The sequence below is a fragment of the Nannospalax galili genome, unplaced genomic scaffold (genome assembly GCF_000622305.1).
Source record: "Nannospalax galili isolate Female #2095 unplaced genomic scaffold, S.galili_v1.0 scaffold155, whole genome shotgun sequence".
NCBI classification, from domain to species: Eukaryota; Metazoa; Chordata; class Mammalia; order Rodentia; family Spalacidae; genus Nannospalax; species Nannospalax galili.
Genome location: NW_008339923.1, coordinates 3443987 through 3465796, shown reverse-complemented (window position 1 = coordinate 3465796; position 21810 = coordinate 3443987). Strand labels below are relative to the sequence as shown.

Sequence of the window (21810 nt, the reverse complement as noted above, 5' to 3'; positions counted from 1 at the left end):
ATTTAGGATTCTCGTTCTGTACCTCCTTGATGTCTACTCTAACTTGTAGATTCTTGATATCTCTGAACATGTGTAGGCAAAACCAAGAATGTTATAAGAGAATTATTCTGAATAGCTAAACCTGGAATCAAGTCAAATTCTTTTAGTAATATAATGGATTAAACATTCTGACTTAGTCATTGAATGGGATACTATATGGCCCTAAAAATGATCAGACTACAGCTCTAGGCAGCATTGTAAATCTGTTGAAAGATATGAAAGAAAAGCATGGAAGTGATTCAGAGAAAATTCTGATGATTGCTTATTCAGGGGGAGAGAGAACGTGCCTGCACTGGGCACTTGTGTGGCTTCAGAGACCCAGCACTGTCTAGTTCTCACAGTGTATGGTGGTTGAAGAAACCAACCAAGCAGCTAGCAGAGGGTAGTAGGAAAGTTTGCAGCTGAGGAAATTAATATTCTATTTTTTAAAAAGCCAATAAAGAAAAAACAAACAAACCAAGCTTTACAGATTATTTTCCCCTGACAAAGCAAAAATGACGGTTCTCACAGTCCTGATACAAGTGCTTACATCTTCCCTGGTTGTTAGATATGTAATTCCTTTCTGTTTTCCACGGTTTGTATGCTAGAAACTTTCACCGCACTATCTCCCATTACAGTTTGACACAGGCAATTTAATTTTATTTTGGGGTAACTAACTGGCATCCTTAGAGATGTTACTTCTCTTTTCCTCTGTCCTCTCCTGCCCCGCCCCTGCCCCATATCTAGTTGTCAGACAAAAATCTGAAGGCACTTAACTTGGAGTTTTCTGTTCCACAGTCTAGACTTGTAGACACAAGCCTGCTGTCACAGGGCTCTAACAAGCACTTAGGAAGTCTGGGTTTATTTTTCTTTAGCTTCATTTTCCTTCCGAAGTATCACTGGGGAATACAGAAGACACAAACATCTGATGGTGCTCATCTCTTCCCCTTCTATCTCCAGCCTCCTGCTCTCTTTTTTAATTAACCTCAACACAGGAGAAAGAGCCAAGATTCTGATGGAAAGAGAAAAAGGTACAAGAAAACACACTGGCGTTTCAAGCAGGCTGCAGGATTTGTTTTTGTTGTTATTATTGGGTCTCTCTGTAGCCAAAGCTGGCCTGGAACTCGCTAGGTAGACCAGGTTAGCCTTGTTCTCACAGAGATCTTCCTGCTTCTTCTTCCTGAGTGCTGGGACTAAAGGTGTGCGTCACCATGCCTGGCTCTTGGGGTAGGAGTTTTTTATAATTTCTTTTGTCTAGTTTGTTGATGAAACAATGCTGATTTGTCTTCTCATTCCTTAGCTTCAAAGGTGAATTAGATGTTTTTACCTTTGTTACATAATTTAATAAGAAAGCTGATATGTGTTCAGTCAAAGTCAGAAAGGCTCAGAAATGAGATTTAAATTCATTGTATCTAGGATGAGTTTTTCTCAGAACAGGCTGATGGTTTCAGAGTCTCAGAAATCAATAGACATTAATTCATTCTGTACCAATGTGCATGGATCTGGAAGTTTATAACCTCATGGAACTTGTTTTCACAGTGAATGGTTGACCAATAGGAACAAAATCATCTGAGAAGTGCCTTAGAACCAACTGAAGGGAGTGAGTGAGTGCGGCCCCTGCATTGTTCTGAGAAGTACCAGACACCAAGTAGAGGCTGCTAAGAACAAGCATCCTTAGCTCTGGTCTGCCACTTAGAGAGACAGAGAATGGAGAAATCCAGAGTCTGCTACATAGGAGGTATGAACTTGGTGCAAAAGTCTCAAACTAGAAATCAGTCCCGTGACAGGAGGCTGGGAGTTGAAGAAGCTTTCCTAACAGTCACTCCTGCCTGTGCTCTGCGCTGTTTCACGTTCTGCCCTGTGTCCATGCAGAGGCCTGGGCTGGTGCATGCCTCTCAGACCGATTCCTCACATACTATAAAAAAAAGGGCAATGGAGGTCAAGAACAGAAGATTAACGGGAGCCAAGAGACGTGGAGAAAGAAGTCAGAGCAGACTAGAAATGGAAAGCTACTGCCAGTGTCATCACCTGAGCAGTACTTATTGAGTGTCCACGGGGAACATTATGTATTGGGAACAGAGACAGACAAGACAGGGCAAGGGTGTCCCCTCGGAGCAGATGCTCTAAGGGGAGATGATGGGCCACACTCACTGCCTATTACCACCTTATGAGGACCTGCCTTGTATTCTTTTTATAGAAGAAACTAGCTTGCTCAAAGTCTTACAGGCTCTTCACACATTCAAAACTGGGTTTTATATATGCTACACTGAAAGGCACAGGAAAGTCCACATCTTGTGAGCAGGAGTCGGCGTGAGGTTGTTTAGGAAATGGCAGTTGCTCATGAAGGCACTGACGTTATGGTGTGATGGCAGGAGGTTGAGCTTGCATTCTAAGTGCTGTACCATGGAAGGATTTTGAGTAGGGTGTGACTTACTAGCCTTAGAAATTAATTCACATCTATCTGCTTTTTATGGTTGCTTCAATTGGATGCTGGCAGGGGAGCAAGAAAGTCCTAGGGCATGTGGCTGTTTTAGGGAACAGGATGCCATTTTGTAGTATGAACTTCTGTGGGTGGAATATAGTCTCACACAGTCCTTGAAAAATTTTCAAATGCATGGGAAGGCTATAGTGATTAATGCTATCCAAATTCATCTAAGAGCATGAATGACTAAAGTCTCAGCCTCTTCATCATTGTGTCACGAGGGAATATGTGAAATATTTTGACATTATAAAAGAATTATTTTCAGAGATTTGGAGTCTGCTTGTTCAAGGAGAGAAGAAAATATTCTAGTATGCATCTTCCTTGTTTCCACTTAACTTTGTGAGATTCTTTCTATAAACACATTTTCTATATACACACTTCCTATATACACACTTCCTCCAGAGACTGAGTGACTTCTGAGAACTGTAGTTTCTGACAGAACTGTAGTTTCTGATGGCTGCTGTTTCTGGGAATTTGATTCCTTCTTCACCAGAAGATGCAGATTGTGGAGATGACACAGTTTATACTAGGAAGGACAGCAATACAATGTGGAAGGTTTCATTAAAATCATTCGTATAATTCTAATATGGGTTCCCTCTGGTGGTGAGAAGGGCCAGTGTTTGGCTAATTTTGCCCAGAAGCTATAAATCTTTTGTTAAGTATTTAAGAGCTTTGGTAATGTGGTCAAGTGATTTTTACCCAGTCGAGGACAGGCAGTCTCTGGCCTGTATTTCTGGCTGTTTTAGAACTCCAGAGAAAATGAACCTGTAGGTCCATTATTTATAAGCATTATTTCTAACCTCAAGCTATTGCAGTTAGAAAGCACCACGGCTGGAATAGTTTATTTTAGTTCGGTAAAATAAAGCCACACTCTTGTTTTATGACACCAGGCTTTCCTCGACCCCCTCCGACATCCCCAGCTCCCTAGGGAAGGCCAGGTATCAGAACACATGGCTCGGTCAGGTGACTACTGCATCCTGGTGGCTGCGGCAACTCTAGGAGTAGTCAGCAGGGGGCAGCAGAGGCCAAGGGAGCGGGAGGCGACAGACATTGCTGGGGCCTGGGACTAAAGCGCATCCCTGGGACCGAGCTGCCAGTCTCTGGCTTTGGGGCGGTGGGGTTTGGGTCTCTCTGAGGGTCTGGCGGCACCCTGGATCTGTCCGCTTTGAGCCACTTGGAGAAGAAGGCGGACCGGCCTTCGGCTGTTTTTTTGGTGTGGAAAAGTGATGGCAAATTTTATCCAGCCACCAGTGCAAAGCGCTGAAGGCCGAGCTCTGGACAGAGTCTTGATTTTATTTTTCCTTTCCGGCTCATGGTTATTTCTAAGCCCTTCTTTCACAGGGATATTCTAGAAGTCCCACTGAGTGAAAGAAACTAGGATTTGGAAGTGATGGCGTGAAATCTAAATTTCTGCTCACCAGAACAGCTTTGGGGCTCTCTGGACTCGTAACCCAGTTTTGGCTGAGTTGTCTGTTATCCAAGTGCTCAGAAAACGAATCATTTAAACATTTCCAACACAGCGTTTTCATGAGCATTTCCCCTGCTTCAGCCTCACTGTGTGTGTGTCTGCATGTGTGTTTCCTAGCCCAAACCATATAGTTTTAATATAGCCCAATTCGCCATTTTACCCCTTCTGATTGTTGCCCTATTAAAGAAATATTTGCCTACTTTCATAGCAATATTATTTTATTTATCTACCTATCGTCTGTCGATTAATTTTTTTTTGCTAAAAGCCTGATTATCTTAATTTTTTCCTCAAGAATTTTTCTTAAGGAGGAGGAGATGATTCAGTGCATAATGAATTGCTTCATGTGCATAAGGACTTGGTCTCTGTTCCCCAGAACCCAGCTGAAAGCCAGATGTGATGGGGGCATCTGCAGTCCAGGAATGCATAAGGAGAGGTGGAGACAAAATAAGACACCAAAAGGGAAGGGGAGATTCTAATGGTTCTACTTTTTCTAATGTATGTGTAAAGTCTGCCTGGAACTCATTTTTTATGCATAATGGGAATTCAAAATTGTATTCTGTTCAGACCCATTGATTGACGTGCTTCTCATGAATCAGGTGCTCACATATTACTTGGGTTGTTTCTGAAGTCTTTTATTGGCCCTGCTTTTTGTTTTTTTATTGTATACAAACTTTGCGCTTTCCTGATTACCATGGCTTTATAATTGATGTTGGTAGCTGCTAAATTGGGCCTTCCACCCATTCATTGTTCTTTCTCAAATCACCTTTGACTTTCGTGGCTGAAATAATCAAATTCAATTCCTAGATTAAAACTGCCTTTTCCTTTTCAGGTTTTATTGGCACTTTTCCGTATGGCTTCCCTAAGGCATTGCAACCCAGTAATACTGTAGAAATTAAATTATGTGCTGAAATAATTCAGTAGCTCTGTACAGTAAAAGTGTTCTGTGACTCTGTTAGTAAGCCATGGGTCTGCCCTGTCTTCCGTGGTCAGAAAAAGAATGCATTTCTTTTGCTCCAGCAGGTCCAAATTCTCTCTGTCTTTCCAGCCCTGGTCCAGATTCTGCAGATTCCCACATGATAGGACTCTCTCCTTGGATGTCTCTCTGTGGCACAGATTTGACAATCTGTGCTACTTAGCCACAGAGAAACACTTAAAGACCTCCATAGACCTTCATGATCTCAACCATCTGGGCTGGCCTCCTTTCCTTAGTGTGAACCCTTGTCTCCTCCTCCCTCTTACAGGAGCCCAGCCATTCAAGTTTCCTCACATCACAGGTCCCAGCAGGCCTTGCTCTTACACGTCTGGGACTTTGCAATCTGACTTTTCCACCTGGTCTGTTCTCACTTTATTGCTCTAGTCACCTTCCTTTCATTGGCTAATGATTGTTAACCCACACGTTTTCTGTCTGGAGGTCTATTTGTCACCACAAGACTAGAGCAGTCCTTCTTGTGGGTGTTCCTTGTGCCCCTGATACAGTGTGTGTCAGCTCAAAATTATAAACCTGTTTGTAGCTAAAATTCCTTCTGGGGTGTAAATGATTTCTGGCCCCCTCGTCCCTTAGTCTGTATAACAAACTGAGGTCCTATTTTGCCAAGCTGCAGTGTAGGAAACCAGTGAATTTATTGGGCTTATTGCTCTGTAAAGAGCAATGGTGAAGGTGTGGATTGTAACTTCCCCGCAGCCACACAAAATGGTGAGACACCCTCCCCACAACTTCCTCAGTTTATATACCCTTAGTCCCTCCACCTCATGCAACTAGGACAAACAGGTTGGTTGGGATGTGTGTCTGACTCTCCTGCCCCTCCTTTCTTGCTAAGAGTGACGGTCAACCAGCTTAGCTATGATGATCCTAGGCAAGCAAGTGCTACCAACTTGGGAAGAAGGCATCTGTCCATAGTCTGTATATTGAGGACAATCCTATGCAAAACTGTTCAGTTTCTTAAAACCAGACTTCTATTAGATTGTGTGCTCAAATAGGGCAGGGCTCATGACTGTTCTGTTTTCAACATTTTAATCTCTAATACCTCAGCTTTATAGCGAGAGTTTGTAATTCTCTTATGGGTACATGCATGCATAAGCAAAAACACTTTGTCTTAAAGGCCTCTGTTCCACTTTATGGTGTCATGCACAGAGATGCTCCATAATAACTCTATGATTCTTAGACTGAGTCCCTGAACGTTCAGTCATAGATAGTGGGGCAGGTCGTGGGGTTCAACGCTGCCTAGGGGAGTTAATGGCAGGTAAGGACTGCTGGGGGGAGAAGTCATTCATTGTCTTTAGTGGTGTAGTCCCTGGGGAGTTCCCCATGCTGCTGTGGATAGTGCCACACCCATGCTGGTGCAGGTGGCTTGGTGGGTCTGGTTAAGCATAGTGGGCCACAAAGCAAAAAGTGAAACAAGACATTAAAGAGGGATGGAGACCTGGTGGGAAGAGGGGGCTTGTGTGGGTGAGATGGGGAGTAAAGAGGATGGCGGTGTGTGACCAGAATGTATTTCATATGCACCTATGAAACTGTCAAAGACTAAATTAATAAAAATCTTTGTGATTCTTCTCATCTCATTCTATAGGAAATTTTATTTTTAATATTTTATTTATTGTTTTTATTTGTGTATGAGTGTATTGCCTGCATATATGTAAGTGCCCCTCTGTCCTGCATTGCCTGTGGAGGTCAGGAGAGGATTTTGGGTTCCCTGGACTGGCGTTACAGATGGTTGTTAGCCTCCATGTGGGTTCTGGGAATGATCCTGGGTCCTCTGCAAGAGCAACAGGTGCTCTTAATCCCCCAGCCCCTCTAAAGGGAAAATTTAAGATAGTTTATATGAGCAGCCATATAAATGATATGCCTGATCATTGAAGGCAAAGTCAAGGGTCATTCTCATCACACCACACCTGATTTGCTAGGGGTAGGAATCATAATAATGGGGCATCACTCAAATATGACTCAGAAGCACCCTATGCCTGCTCCTAGCATCGTATTACCTTCTTCAGGTCAAAACTATTTTTCAGACTCTAAAAAACTTCTTCTGATTTGGTCATGGTATATGAGAGAATAACATGGATTGCTGGGGTAGCAGCAAACTGGAAACTCAGAGTCTGGAACTTTTAACATTTTCAGTTCCAATGTGAGGCAGCCAGCAGGGCTTCATTAGCAATTGGTACAGATGGGTGGGATCTAACATCTGGTCCTTCATGGAAAATTCCTGTACTTATCATATCATTCCATTATTAAAGCGACCAGAATTAGTTCTTGTTCTCTGCGCCCCATGGACTGGTCATTGATGGATGACAATGCTGTCCTTACAATGTCAGGAGATCTGAGGAGAAGATAAGAAATATGCTGCCTGGTTACTACCAACAGCATGATATGTTAAAGAGCATGTGGGGGCAGAGGTGGTGGGCCCTCTGTGGTCCTGATGAGGACGTCTACCACTGGCAGATTTGGTGACCCAGCAGGGAGTGATGAAGGCTAGATGTACTGTTGATGACACAGCTTCTGCGACTCTCTCTGTGCGATGCAGATTCTTTCTCTAAATTAAATGACAACACTAACCTTTCCAAAACCAACTACAGTGAAATATAGTAGGGCTAACAGAGGTAAAGGGCATTTAGCCTTTTTTGGTAGGAACTGATGCAAATTTGTATCTTCCTATAGTTGTTGGTTGTATAATTTTAATAACCATCTATAAAGAATCAAGGTCAATTTTTAGCCAAATGACAAATGAGTTGCTTAGACATCTTCCACAGGGGCAGGTGAGAATGGGACCCTGGTCAGGAAGCTCTGACAAGGTCAGCTGGGAGCAGCAGAGATCTTGGTGTTCTATCAAATGCTGCACCCTCCATATTCTAGGCCAGACGGTCACTGGGAAGCAGGGCATTCTGGTTACCTGGGCAGGCGAGGTAGAAAGATGCTGAAGACAAATCTAGTTCTCTCACCTTCCTGACATAGCTCTACTTATATTTGGCATTTAGAGTTTAAGACTAATTAAATCAATTTGTCATCTTTTGTGAAAAAGGAAAATGGTATCGTAAATGCTAATTAAGCTAGAGGACATTTGAATCATTTAGAACCAGAATCACCTACAACACGTAGGTGATTCATTATATCACAACCAGTTAAATGCCTGTAAATAAATGACAAGGTTCCTAGGATTTCTGCTGCTGGCTTTGCCTTCTGTTGTGTTTTAGTATACTTCATACTGTGCTTATGGGAGAATTTGGATCTCCACCAGGATTTTCTCAAACACTATGTTCTTGGAAATGAATACTTGGAACAGAAGTCAGCATTATGTTTGACAAAGAATACCTACACTGCCCACATTGCAAGGGATTGGGTGATTTCGTCTTTCAAGGAGCTGTGTTCTTGTCTGTAGACCTGACTTCCCAGGCCACAGCTAAATGGGCTAAAAAAAGAACAGGTATACAGTCACAGTTGACCTGTAACAATGCTGGCATGAATGTGCAGCTTTTTAGGAATGATGGTGGTGTGCTGTGTCTAGCAGGTTCTCACCAGAGAATTCCAACTCAAGATAAGGCAAGAGTCAGCTAGTTGCAAGGATGGGAGAGGTTGCTAGCTGGCAACGACAGGTAAACAGCTGAGGCTCTCTCTTGGCAGTAGATGACTTAGCTAATACAATGACTAGAGCTTTAAGGATCAGCTAGGAAGTCATCTGTGGCACTCATGTCCCTGTAGTAACTGCCCGCTGTCCCTTCCCACATAGCTTAGGGGAAAAGAGACAGGATATACCTGAATGCCCAACACTTGAGTATGTCCTTTATATATTTAGCACACATGAGCATTTATTAAACCAAACTTCCAGGCACTCAAGGGTTCTCTAGACTGAGTCTGGAACACATTTGCCTTTGACTGTTAAATCCATCTGTCTTCATAATGGTTGAATAAGGAAAATGAATATTTAGTTCAAATATTAGGTCATAGCTAAAATTAGAATGATGCTTTCTGTCTCTCTTATTAAAAATTCACCTTACTCTTATCCCTAGACTCTTCTTTCCTTTTTCCAAAGACAGAAAAATAGCTATGTAACAGGGCCATATTAGTAGTTTCAGTAAAATACTCTTTCCTGGGCCAAGTGTGGATCTTTAAAATTATTTTTGTTGGGTTGGAAGGATGGCTCAGTGGTTGAGGGCTAGTACTGTGTCATAGAAGACCCAAGTTTGGTTCCCAGAAAACTCACACCTCTTCTAACTCCAGCTCCAGGGGATCCGATGCCTTCTGTCCTTTGTGGGCACCTACACACATGTGTGCATACCCATACATAGTCACACATCGATGCACATAAAAATTCTTGTTTGTTGTTCACAAACTTATATTGTTTCATGATAGTCTGCAAAACTCCCTGAACAGCAAATCTGACCTACTACAAATACATATCCTCCCCTTTCAACATGTCCATAGCCCTTGCCATAGAAATAAGCCTTAAATGTCTATAATTCTTCTTTATTCTAGTATTAGAACCTTACTAAACTTTAGTAGACTGTACAGCTGCCCAGTTAAGAGAATGTTTCCCAATCCCCCCTTGTAGGTAGGTGTGGCCAAGTGACTAAGTTTCCCTCCAACAGAATGTGAGAAAAGTGGTTTGCTGCTTTTAAGACATTCTTTCTTTCATTCTTTTGAGGTAGCCCAGGTTGGCCTTGAACTCACTATATTCCTGAGGATAACCTTTAACTCCCAGCCTTCTTTTCTCTACCCCTCAAGTGCCAAGGTTATAAGTATGTGCCACCATACCTGGCTGCTTTGACAAGTCTTTTAAAGGAAATTGTTTGCTTTCCAATCTGTTTTTTGCTTCCTTCTGGCTCCAATTGGGATGTTGTTTGACCAGCTTCCCTCATGAAGGTGGAGGTCATATCATGCAGAATGGCAGGGCAATGAAATTGGAAGGAAGAAAAGTCCTCAGACAACCTGTGGCACAAACCACATATACACTGGAATAGATCTGTACATGAGAGTGTAATAAACATCCCTCTCTGTGTGAGCAGTCTTATGTTTTAATTTCTCTGTTGCCAAGGCTTAGTCTATAGCCTCACTAATACACCGTGGCAGATATCTACTAAGGACATGCGTTTTGTCAGGAACCACATGAAGTTCTGAATAGATGGGTCACTTAGTTTCCTAGCAGTCATCTCAAACAGATATTGCCAGCCCTTTTAAGAGATATGAAAATGAGCTTAGAGAGGTGAAGTGTCCTGCCCACGATTAGACTGTATATGGCAGGAGGATGTGAACTCAGCTCCAAGTATCTCAAAACATGTTTTCCTAATAGCACTTCCTGGGTATGTCTTCATAGTACTCTTTATCACTGTTCACTCTTTTCCCACAGACAATGTTCGTAGCATTCTCTGACATGAGTTTCATTTTGTATGGATTTCTTCTCTGATTAAATTGGCTTTGGTGAACCATTTTATCCTCTTTCTGATATTATTCTTTGCTTTGAATAAGTTGATCTTGTGTTATTCATCAGATATTAAATCCCTCAGGGGATGGGCAGAAAGACAAAACAAACAAGTTATGTCTCTAAAAGAAGCTGTTTGATCTTCCAAAATAACCATTCTGTAATATAGTGTTTTCTTCATGGATATACAAATTCTACTGTTAATGAATCAGTCCTGGTGAAACCCTCCCCCATTCACACTTTAAATACATTTTCATAGTAGCAACACATTTCAAAAGAAGAAGGATGTGGAGAAATTATTTTGAATGAGACATGAAGCCCATTTTATTGAATACCATACTGGTGAAACCCTCCCCCATTCACACTTTAAATACATTTTCATAGTAGCAACACATTTCAACCTTGCAGCCACTTTTGTGACAGTAAGATGGGGGAAAGCAAAAGTTTTTTTTTTTTTTTATCAGCTTGCTCTCCTTAAGGCTCATTTGCAGAATTTTCACTAAACTTCCACTTCTATGTCATTGGCTAGCTATATAACTATCAAAATAACCTCCCCCATTCACACTTTAAATACATTTTCATAGTAGCAACACATTTCAACCTTGCAGCCACTTTTGTGACAGTAAGATGGGGGAAAGCAAAAGTTTTTTTTTTTTTTTATCAGCTTGCTCTCCTTAAGGCTCATTTGCAGAATTTTCACTAAACTTCCACTTCTATGTCATTGGCTAGCTATATAACTATCAAAATAAAACTAAGGTTGTATTAACAAAGGAAAAAAGAGAAAGTGTTGGGTAGCGTTGAGGAAACTCTGTAATGCGAAAATTTCTACCCTTCCATGTCGATCAGCCACTGACAAAAAATGGCCCTCGGAACCAATCTGCCTATAGCTCATTGTTTCATAAAGTTTTATTACATGTGTTCATTTGCATATTGCCTCTAGCTGATTTATGTTGTTACAGCAGAGCTGAGCAGTTATTCCAGAGATGGTACGGCCCCCAGCCTAACCTATCTATTCCAATCCTTTCCAGAAGTTTGCCAGCCATGTTCTAGGCAACAGGGGATGGCTTTTGAGGACTCCCCCCATGCCCCTCCTGGCCATTGCAGGAGCAGGGTTGAGTCCCTGCTCTGGAACTCATGATCATCCATCATTCTTCGACCCCATGACATTATATCTTAGGCAGGTGGTTGTCTGCAGGTAACATAAAATCTCAATAGTGGTGGATTAAACAAAAGGTGTTTGTTTTCATGGCATACAAGGCCCAGGGCTTATGAAGATGCTCAGTGGTTGCCTTTAAAACTGACCTCTTTCTCCTTAGCTTGCCCACAGTGCAGGCATTCATCCCCAGATGAGATGGCTGAGCAAGAGGTGTATTCTGTGTCTGTGTTCCATTGGGAAGGGGAAGAAGCAAAAGGCCAAAGGGGTGTGGGTCTGTCTCTTCCCAACAGATTTCCCTGAGGTCTTTGGTGGCTTGGACTGTCTTGTGACCACCTCTAGCAGCTGGGGACTCTAGGAGAGGGTAAAATATTAACTTCAGTGCATTGCCGGGGAAACCAAATGGGGATCATGGAGAAAATGGAAAAAGGAGACAGTAGCCGCAGGTTCTATAGAGAGTCCCTCACAGAGCACCTCCTGTCTTTCTCCGCTATCCCCGCCCCTCATTACAGATCCTCAAAGTAATTTCTCTTCTCTCCACCTCTTCATGCGTTTGGCTAGGTGAGAAGCCGGGGAATGAGCCGGAGGAGGCGAAGCTGCAGAACGCCAGCAAGCAGATCGTGCAGAACGCCATCCTGCAAGCTGTGCGGCAAGTCTCCCAGGAGAGCCGGCGGAGTGAAGGCAGACCCAGGGCCAGCCAGGCGCGGGGCCAGCCGGGTGGGCGTGAGCTAACCAAGAGGCATGAGAAGAAGTAATGGGTGCGGGTCTGGCTCTCCTCACATGCTTGGTTTCTACCTTTCCCGTTTGCATAGGACGTATTGCCAAAATGTTGCCAATAAGTAAACCAAAGTGTCAAGGGCACCACGCAGCAGGACGAGTTCACACTAGCCCTTTCCAGAACCAGTGGTTTGGAAACCTGCATTAGAGAACTCTCCTATGTCCGCGGTGCCTCTGGAAACAGCGGGCAGAACATGGCACTGCAATTTCAAAAGTAGTTTTTGCAGCATAAGTTATTTTTCAAGTTCTTAAAAAAGTATTCTAAGTCTTATTTATTTATGTCTTCTTTCTGTGAATTCGACCAGCAGCCCCCACCCCCTTTGAAATACTGAGTGCAGTTCTGCCTTATTTATAAATATTTTACAAAGACATGCTAGAAGGTGAAGAAATGGAATTTTAGCCCCATTCAAATACAGATTTGCAGGCTTTTATGATTTGGGTTCAGGTCCAAGGTCAAATGAACAAAGGCAGATTCTAAGACCTAGTCCCTCAGCATCTTGCTAAAGCATATATTTAGATTACTTTTTAAAAGGAGTGTTCTTGCCTTTTCACAGTCCAGTCTTTTAATTTCAGTTCTCTGTATTGTTTCACAGTTGGTGTTTATCTTCAGTGCAGAAATCCACTGGGATCAGTATGGATTTTTTTTTCTTATCTCAAGATTAAATAACAAAAACAATTGAATCCACATGCATGAGCTGCTGCTGATTCAGTTCTTCAGCAGTCCCATAGAGAATTTCCTTAAGGGCTGCCCATCCTGGACATACCTACAACCCGTTAGAGAGGGCAGCATCCCGGGCGGGTACTGGAGCCTTATCAATGCTGTTGCATCCACCAGCTATGCATTTGAACTAGAAACTCACTAATAGAAACTTTTCTCCCATGAAAAAATTACTTATAAAAAGATTTTGAAAATTTTAAAGTGACAGGGATACGTGGGGAAACTGCTGTGTTTTCAATTCTTTGAAGCAGGAGTGCAGAGCAGAAGGTTGTACTGTTGTGAAGTTGTTTGAGGAGATGTATGTGTGAGTGTCAGTACAGCCATCTCTGTTCAACACAATGATGTCCTGCTCCCTCTGTGTGGACAACACACATCTTCCTGGAGCCTTTTAGACTCTCCTTCACTGTGTGTCTCAATAGCTGCTGAGTTGGTGCTACTGGGGACAGAGGAAGAACTTGACCTTGGTTACAAACCTTCGTGCTACAGAGTATCAGTGTCTATATTGACACTTCTTCTTTCAAATAAGCTTTAAAATTTATTTATTTTTATTTTATGTGTGTGAAGGTTTTTCCTTCATGCATATAAGTGCACCTGTATTGTACAATGCCCACAGAAACCAAAAGAGGCCATTGGATCCCCTGGAACTGGAGTTACAGACAGTTGTTAGCTGCCATGTGGGTGCTGGGAGTGGAATCCAGGTCCTCTGGAAGAGCAGCCAAGGCTCTTTACTAGAGAAGTCATCTCTCCAGCCCAACATTAAAATATTTTTTTGATTTGTTTATTTTTATTTTATGTGTATGAGTGTATTGCCTGCATGTATATAAGTGCACCTGTGTCATGTAGTACCCATGGAGGTCAGAAGAGGGCATGAGATCCCCTGGAATTGGAGTTACCGACAGTTGCTAGCCACCATGTGGGTGCTGAGATTTGAGTCCAGGTCCTCTGCAAGGGCAGCCAGTGCTCTTAACCACTGAACCATCTCTCCAGCCCCCACAACATTTTTTTTAGATGAAGTATTAGTATAGTATTCAAATATCATGTCTAAAATTCTAATATGTCATGCTATGGTTAATTGTGGATACTGTGGGTAACAACAGATGGTTAAAACCAACCTGTTTTCAACCATTTTGGACTATTTTGGGTGATGCACACATGGAATAAATTAATTCAAGGAGAGAATTCATAAGGGAATAAATAAAGGGGGTTAAAATTTAAATACTATTTATTCATAAATACCTTTTATCAGAATTCATGACAATTAAAGAATTAAGTTAACCTAAAGTCATAAAGTTGATGTATAATTTTATAGCATGGACAGTGGAAATATAGGTATTCAGGGAAATTATCCTGACATGCCCACAGATAAGAAGCAAACCCAATGCTTGTAGTCTGCAGGTGATCTAGCACTGTTTCTGCTAGGATGCCTGACTATAACCAACCTTGTTTTTCTGTCAAATGGCAGAAACGTATAAACATGCTGTCTTTCTTCTTGAGTGTGCATGTACTAATAAACTAGGAATCTTTGGGATCATCTTATTAATTTCTGTCTCTAAATTTTTATTTATAAATAAACTATATGCAGCTTTGAACTCTATAGCCATTCTAAGCGGTTTTCTACTCTCCTGTTTGGCTCATTTTGTAACTGGCTCCTATCTGAATATGGCACCCAAGGCTTTCCAGAAGGTAAAGCTTTTCAGACTTCCATACCATGGCCAGGAGAGGACTTATTTAGTGTCCCTTCCCCTTGATTGTCTAAGGACAATGACAGGTGGTTTTTTCTGAGGCTTCAATGGAAAAGAAATGTGCTAAGAAATGGAAAACACGGGTGAGGAGATCTGGAAGGTCAAGTGTCTTGTTATCATCTTCCTGGGATGTAAAATATGCAGACAAGAATAGTGACATTGCGTTCCGAGACGGCAGAGTGCAGCACCCCCACCCTTCAGAGATAGGCATAGTATGAGAGAATCTTGTGAAAACTCAGCCCTAAAAATAAATGTAGCGGTTGACCTCTTAATGTATCCTCAGTACAAAGATAAAGCTGTTGGGTTTCATGAGGGCCCTGTGGGATTTCATTTCACAGAATTACAGTGGACTTCCATTTGGTTATTATCATAAACCAACTTTCAGTTTTCAGAATTGTGGGAACATTTATTTAATGTCCTTTATCCCCCTGATTTACTGCAAGGTAAAGTATACAAGAGCTTCCCAGCACTGTGTGTTCAGCTGTTCATCTTTTGCTTTGCTTGTCTCCAGGGTAGAACTAAAGAAAGAAACCCTTTCATGTTACTTTGCATTTTCTGTAATCATCTCTCCAGTGTAAACAGTTTTGTAAATAGAACAACTCACTGACTCCCTGGCCTTCATTCTCCTCGCCCCACTTTTTTCTTTAAAATGTTTGCTTGTTTAATCTTTCCTTATTATGAGATTTCAGGTTGGAAATAAACCAATGAAATATTTGAAAGTTATTGAAATTATACCATTCAGGAATGAGGACCTGGCTATTTTCAAGACTATTTTAAGGTTTCTATAGCAAAATAATATGTAAGAATGGACATTTTGATTTATTCTTTAGAGTGACTCTTTGGGTAAAATTTGGTAGAGAATGAAATCTCTGACAACGGTTAACTTATTCAGCACCTGTGGTGCCCACATATGTAAAGACCTGGTACTCAAGCAAATTCCTTAGGTAAGGGAAGTGGTTATAATGAAAATCTCTTTCCTCCTGAGTTGGCAAAGTTTTCTGACACGCAGTTCCTCCTGCATGTCACGTTGTCTATGTCACTGCTTGCCCCTCACAGTAAGGTATAGACATAGAATATTGTACTGAAGATCACACTAAGTCTTCAAGGGCATTAGTGTAAGCTGGGGGAGAAAAATGAGTGCTACTAGACCTGAGAATTCGAGGATTACTGAGCTCAAACACTGTGCAAAGAGCCAAGGAACATATACTTCAGGAAGATCTATGTTAAGATGGAAGAATAAAATGGCCCCCAAAAGTAGTTTTCTGAATAAGTAAATTTAAACCAAAACAACAAAGGGCCAGTAAAACTATTTATCATGCGGTAAACCTCAAACAATGGTAGCTGTAATCGTCAGTTTTATGTCATTATAATGAAATACTTGAGGTAATTTAACAAGGACAAAGAACTTATTTTATTTTGACATACTGTTTTTTTTTGTTGTTGTTGAGATATGCTTAATTTTTTAATCATTTTTTAAAAATTTTTTAATAACTACATGATTAGAAGAAGCATTTCACTACAGTTTTAACATATTCAGTAACACACTCCAGAGCAAGAGTACATCTCTTTTACAAGTGGGTGCAAGCTTCTAGGTTCACAGTTGAGTTAATACAGTTATACAACATTGAACTCAGTATGACTTACTGTTTTATAGATTCCAGTCACAGTCTGGGTTCCCCATGGTTTTGGGTCCCTGCTGGTGGTGACACCAAGTGCCAAAAGCATGAGGTTGCAATTACATTGTGATTTAAGGAGTAGAGACATGCTAGGAGATCAGGTTTCACAGACCCTGGCAAAAGCACGTCCCAAGGCCCAGGCTCCACATCCTAATGATTCTTCTACCACCTCCCTGGCAGCACCACCCCAAGGACTAAGATGTAAAAACTTGAGCCTTCTTGGACATTCATCTCAACCATAGTAGTAGCCTTGAAAAGAAATAGGAAGCTGTAGGGGACAAGGCAGATCATGCGAGAGCACTGGAAGTTCATTCGTCTTTCTACCATTTCTTAGAAAACATACTGGCAGGTGCTGGAGTGAAGACAGTAGGGAGATTTTACTATTTGTCTTCCAGCTGCAGTGCAGTAGGTAAGACTGTTGGGAAGAAATGTGTGAAATAGAAAAAGAGACGCTTTTAGTCCAAAGTGGCAACCTCATCTAGCAGAAAGGAAAAAAGAGAGAAGAAATTATATATATATATAAAATAAGGACTACACATAAATATATATTTTATAGGGAATATATATAAAATATATTTTATAAGGAATATATACACATATAGTAGAAAAATATGCAAAGTGCTCCACAGCAGTACTACCAGAATAAAAGAAAAAATTGTGAAATGTGTGAACTGAGAGAAAGTAATTTACAAGGGCCAGTTTCCAGGCCAACTTCAGACTTCTTCAGAACCTAACACAATAGATGAAGCTACCCAGGAGCTGTGAAGGAAACGCAGTGGGGACTTCACAGTAAAAGCAAGCATGAAAGTCTTAGGCATTTCCTGTGTTCAAGATCCTCTTTGAAAACAAATTCCTCATCATGAACTTGAACCAACAAAAGATGAATTAAAATAAATGCTTTGGGAATAGAGCGAGGTTGTGGCAAAAGACTGGCGAAAACCAGTGTTCTCACTTAAATGTAAAGTGGACATAACAGAGTCATGAAAAGTATGACCCAAAGGAGGAATGTAAATTGGAGTATCTTGACAACCCAGAATGATAACAAACAGCAATCATGATGAGGGCAAGGACATGACCATGACATCATGCAAATGATTTCATCTGTCAAAAGAGAATTTATGTGATTTCAAATGGAGTAGTTTAGTTAAATTCTGTCCTCCAACCTTTTGCTAGATTTTGTAATTTTTTTCTTAATGTAATTTCTGTGCATTAGAAAGTAACATAATAGGGAAGAGTTATGTAAATTGAAGCAATTCTGTTAGTCTCCACTTCATCTGTCAATTAAATTCAGAAGAAGCTGAGTATATGTTGCTGTTATAACCCTTGACTGCCATAGGTGCTCTGTGATTCTCCCATTCGTGTACTGAGGCTGGCAGGAATGATTTTTTGCTGCACATGAGTGTTTTTCCTGCAGAGAAAAAGAATTCTTTTGAGCAGTAGACTTAAGATGCAGATGGTCCATAGTTTAAGTAATGAGGGAAGAAAAGAATGGTTTATTCCTATAATGCTTTTCAATGTTTTGAAACAAGTTGTGTGCAGTTCATCTTCCTTCAGCTGATCTCAACTGAGTAAACACCGGCTGGTGCTCGTGTCTAAAGAATGGTTCCCTTGCACACTCTTGCATGAGTGCTTCACTAATTGAGTTATTTGTATGTTGACACTGTTTCCATCCATCCATATGTCCTCAAATTCACCATTTCCCTATGCACAGATGGTGTCTTGCTGCAAAGGCTGTCAATTTTGCCTGTGGACTTTTTCTACCTATAGCTGTGTGCTCAGCCTATATAAGGGGCCAGCTGGAAGTACACGGGAGCTAAGGCCCCAAGAGAGCCTTCCAGCAGTGATGAACGGGAGCTGGGGCATGAACACGCCAGGTCTCTTGCCCCTCAGGTGGACCAACTCAGAAGCACATCTCCCAGCCTGCCAGCAGTTACCTTTTGATGGAAGCAGATGCACACAGCCCTTTATTTCTCTTGCCCTCTCTCTTCCTTTCCCTTGGTGCTTCATGGATGAGCTCTTAAACCAACCAACTGTGCTTGCAAAATTCCTGTCCCAGTATCTACTTCTAAGGGTCCAAAACTAAATAAAGACTGGGGCTATGGCGCTTCCTGCCAGAGAAGGCTGAGGCTACTCATAATTTGTGTCTTGTTGAAGGGAAATTGGAACAGCCTTTTGGCTGAGCCAATCTGTGCCAGCCAGATATTGAGCAGTAGCGTATCTTTCAAAACAAATTCCGAAGTAATAGACTGTAAGTTGGTTAAGGAGTCAGATGTGTGGTGTATTTTAATTTTATTACAATGTCTTTGTTGTCTTGAGATCAATTTATCATGGCTCTGTTTTTGAGGTTGGCTAATTGCTAGACATTGGATCCACAGAAATATCAAATAAACAGGCATCAGGGGTTGCTCTATTAAGAGATGGTGGCAGAGATAACAAATACAAAGAAATGAGAGCTAATGTACAGAAAAAAAATTAGCTGCAATAATTTCATTAGTGTCTTCCTCATTGAAATAGAATATTTTGGGTCAGTCCTGGACAGAGACATCCTTAAATTTATTAGGTTTGCTTGTGAAATATGCTGAAGTCAATCCATTTAGGGCTATTGTTGGTTCTTTTGTTTTTTTTTTACATTAAAAATTACTGAGAATTTCATACACACATATAAGGTGTTTTGATCAAATCCATGCCCATTCCCTCCCCTCCAACTCCTCCCATATCTCCCCAATACTTTTTCCCAACAACTTTGCGTACTATTTCTTCTTCTTCTTCTTTTTTTTAATGGGGCTTTTTTGGTACTCTAACTTAAGTTCACAGTTTATGGGAAAAAGGAAGTTGAGGTGTATTCAAGAACACAGTATTCTGAGAGCCAGGAATCTGGGTTCGGCTCCAGTCTTAATTGCTAAAAACATCCTGCGCTTGTCATTCACATCATCACAATGATGTAATAATATCTCCAATTTAGAGTAGTTGTTAAATTCTTATTTCTACATCTAGGGCCTGTGCTTCATAAAAGTAAATACTGTCTTCCCCATTTTGCTTGTATGCTAATGCAGTTTCAGCAAAGAATCAGTGCCAGTAGATTAACTTCAGATAAACTAGCTACATGATGTTAACAAGCCTCCTAATTTTTTTTAGCCCTGGTTTCCTCATCTGTGGAATACAGTTTGGCTGAGATGATCACTGAGTTTCTTTCTAGTTGTACAAGTAAACGATTCTATGTGTTTTGTTGGTTTTGCTGAGGTTTCACTGAATTGTGAAGCCTGATGTAGCTTTATGACTTTTTATTGGAATGTAGCCTGGAGGCCTAGCCTAGGGGGAAATAGAACATCTCTACCACCCCAGAAAGATTATTTTTTAGCTTCCTCAAACGAAACACCAGCAGGACCTGTGTAATAAAAGACCTGTGTAATAACGGAATCATAGCGTAAATTCCCTTTTCCCCTGCAATGAGAGGTTTTATCGTGTCGTTGCCATTAGTGGTAATATGTGGTCTTTATTTGCTGACTATTCTGTTGTATGAATATACTGCTTGTTGCTTATTAATTCTGTCATTGAATAGTAGAACTCCCCAAATTTTGACTGTTACAAATACAGCTGCTCATAAATATTCTTGCACATTATATTTGGATAGGTTTGTGTCATTTCCCTTGGGTAAATACCCAAGAATGGAACTCCAGGATCATAAGGTATATGAACATAGTCTACTAGAGTTTGCTGAAGGTGTTTTCTTGTGGTTGGCCTAATTTATCTTCCTACTGTTACCATTCGACCCAGTCAGGATATCCGAACCACAAAAGGGGTGGTTGGATATGACACCCTCAACCTCCTGCTTGTCTGCCTACCTACCTACTCAAACATTGCTAGTATTGCATGTGAATTCAATTGTTTTATATGTTTGGGGCAGACACTATCCTTTCCTAAAGGTATTTTACTTGTAAGCATCATGAGATTATGGGAAATTTTACACTTCCTGTCTGAGTCCCCGGATACCTATAGACACAGTGCCACAAAAGGACTCAGCAAAAGTCCTTTGGGGGGAAAAACTCTTTTCACTTTAGACATTTCAGGTTCATCTGAGGTCCCAAATCTTTGCTAATTTCATTTTCCTCCAGCTTTGCAGTGAATTAGCTGACACACCAGCTCTTTCCCCCACACTTTTTTGTAAGGCATCTGCTCTGATCAGTGACTGTGGAAGGATCAGCACGGTCCACTTTCCAATCCACCTTACTCTTAACTGCATACACATCACTCTTCTTTATTTAAACTATGTTTTTGTTTTTTGTAAATTTTCTACTCACCTTGAAGTTCCTTTAATAGGGATACATTATTCTGAGAAGCACAAATTCTCTGATTCTATGAGTCAGGTATGCTGGCACTTGGGATGTTATTGAACTTTTATAGATCATATTTATGATACTTGATCAAATATGAGAACCAAGACACAATTTTTACTTTGATTGTAGCATTGAGGACAAACTTATTCTACTTATATTTTCTGACAGAACATGTTCCACATGAGAATATTTAATAGGATCAAAGTCAATTAAAATTATGCTTGAAGTAGATAATAAAATAGTCTAAATTACTACATAAGAACTCTTTTCATCTCTTTCTCCTGTGGCTTTCTTCAAACCATTCCATGTTTTCTCTCCAGCAATCTTTCCCCTACCTCCACCAACCTTCTGTTCTGTCATCGTCTCCAAATGATTTAAAGCACAACCGTGACAAGAAAAAGAGAAAAAGAGATGGAAAAGAAAAGGAAGAAAGGAGAAGACAGGCATAAAGCCAAGATGAGTATGGAAAAGAACGAGTTTGATGGTGTGTAATAGTGCACGTGTGTATGCATTGATGGTGTGTAATAGTGCACGTGTGTATGCATTGATGGTGTGTAATAGTGCACATGCATATGCATTGCTTTCTAAATCCAAGCACAAATGCTTAGGATGAAATTTGTAAATTTTTCTGACCTTGATTCTAAATAAAAAGTAGGCCTGTTTTGTAACAATTCATGTGGACATTAATAATTTATATAAAAGTATTGAGGTTCACTGTCTTTTTAAGGATGGAACTCTGTAGCATCAGGATAGTTAAAAATTATTTTCAGGGCTGGAGAGATGGCTTAGGGGTTAAGAGCACTGGCTGCTCTTGCAGAGGACCCTGGTTCGAGTCCCAGCAGCCACATGGCGGCTAACAACCATCTGTAACTCCAGTTCCAGAGGATCTGACACCCTCTTCTGATACCATTGCATGGCATATGCACTTACACACATGCAGGCAATACCCTCATACATAGAAAATGAAGTTAATAAATAAAATATTAAAAATGATTTTCTTCAGCACAAGATTTCATGATTTTCTAATAACCTAAT

The 21810-nt window shown here is 40.9% G+C and overlaps 1 protein-coding gene across 3 annotated transcripts in view; it reads left to right on the top strand.

Annotated features, from left to right (window-relative positions):
• Akain1 (A-kinase anchor inhibitor 1) overlaps positions 1-21427 on the top strand; it is a 67582-nt gene extending 46155 nt beyond the window's left edge. For 2 of the 3 annotated variants that reach the window (XM_029564286.1, XM_029564285.1), the window contains exons 2-4: positions 1558-1756; positions 12090-12286; positions 21096-21427. In XM_029564286.1, coding sequence (XP_029420146.1) covers positions 1726-1756; positions 12090-12283 — 225 coding nt within the window. In that variant the 5' untranslated portion in view covers positions 1558-1725 and the 3' untranslated portion in view covers positions 12284-12286; positions 21096-21427. The remainder of the gene's footprint in view (positions 1-1557; positions 1757-12089; positions 12287-21095) is intronic. The other variant, XM_008834633.2, reaches the window with a different exon arrangement.
• The last annotated feature ends 383 nt before the right edge of the window (positions 21428-21810 follow it).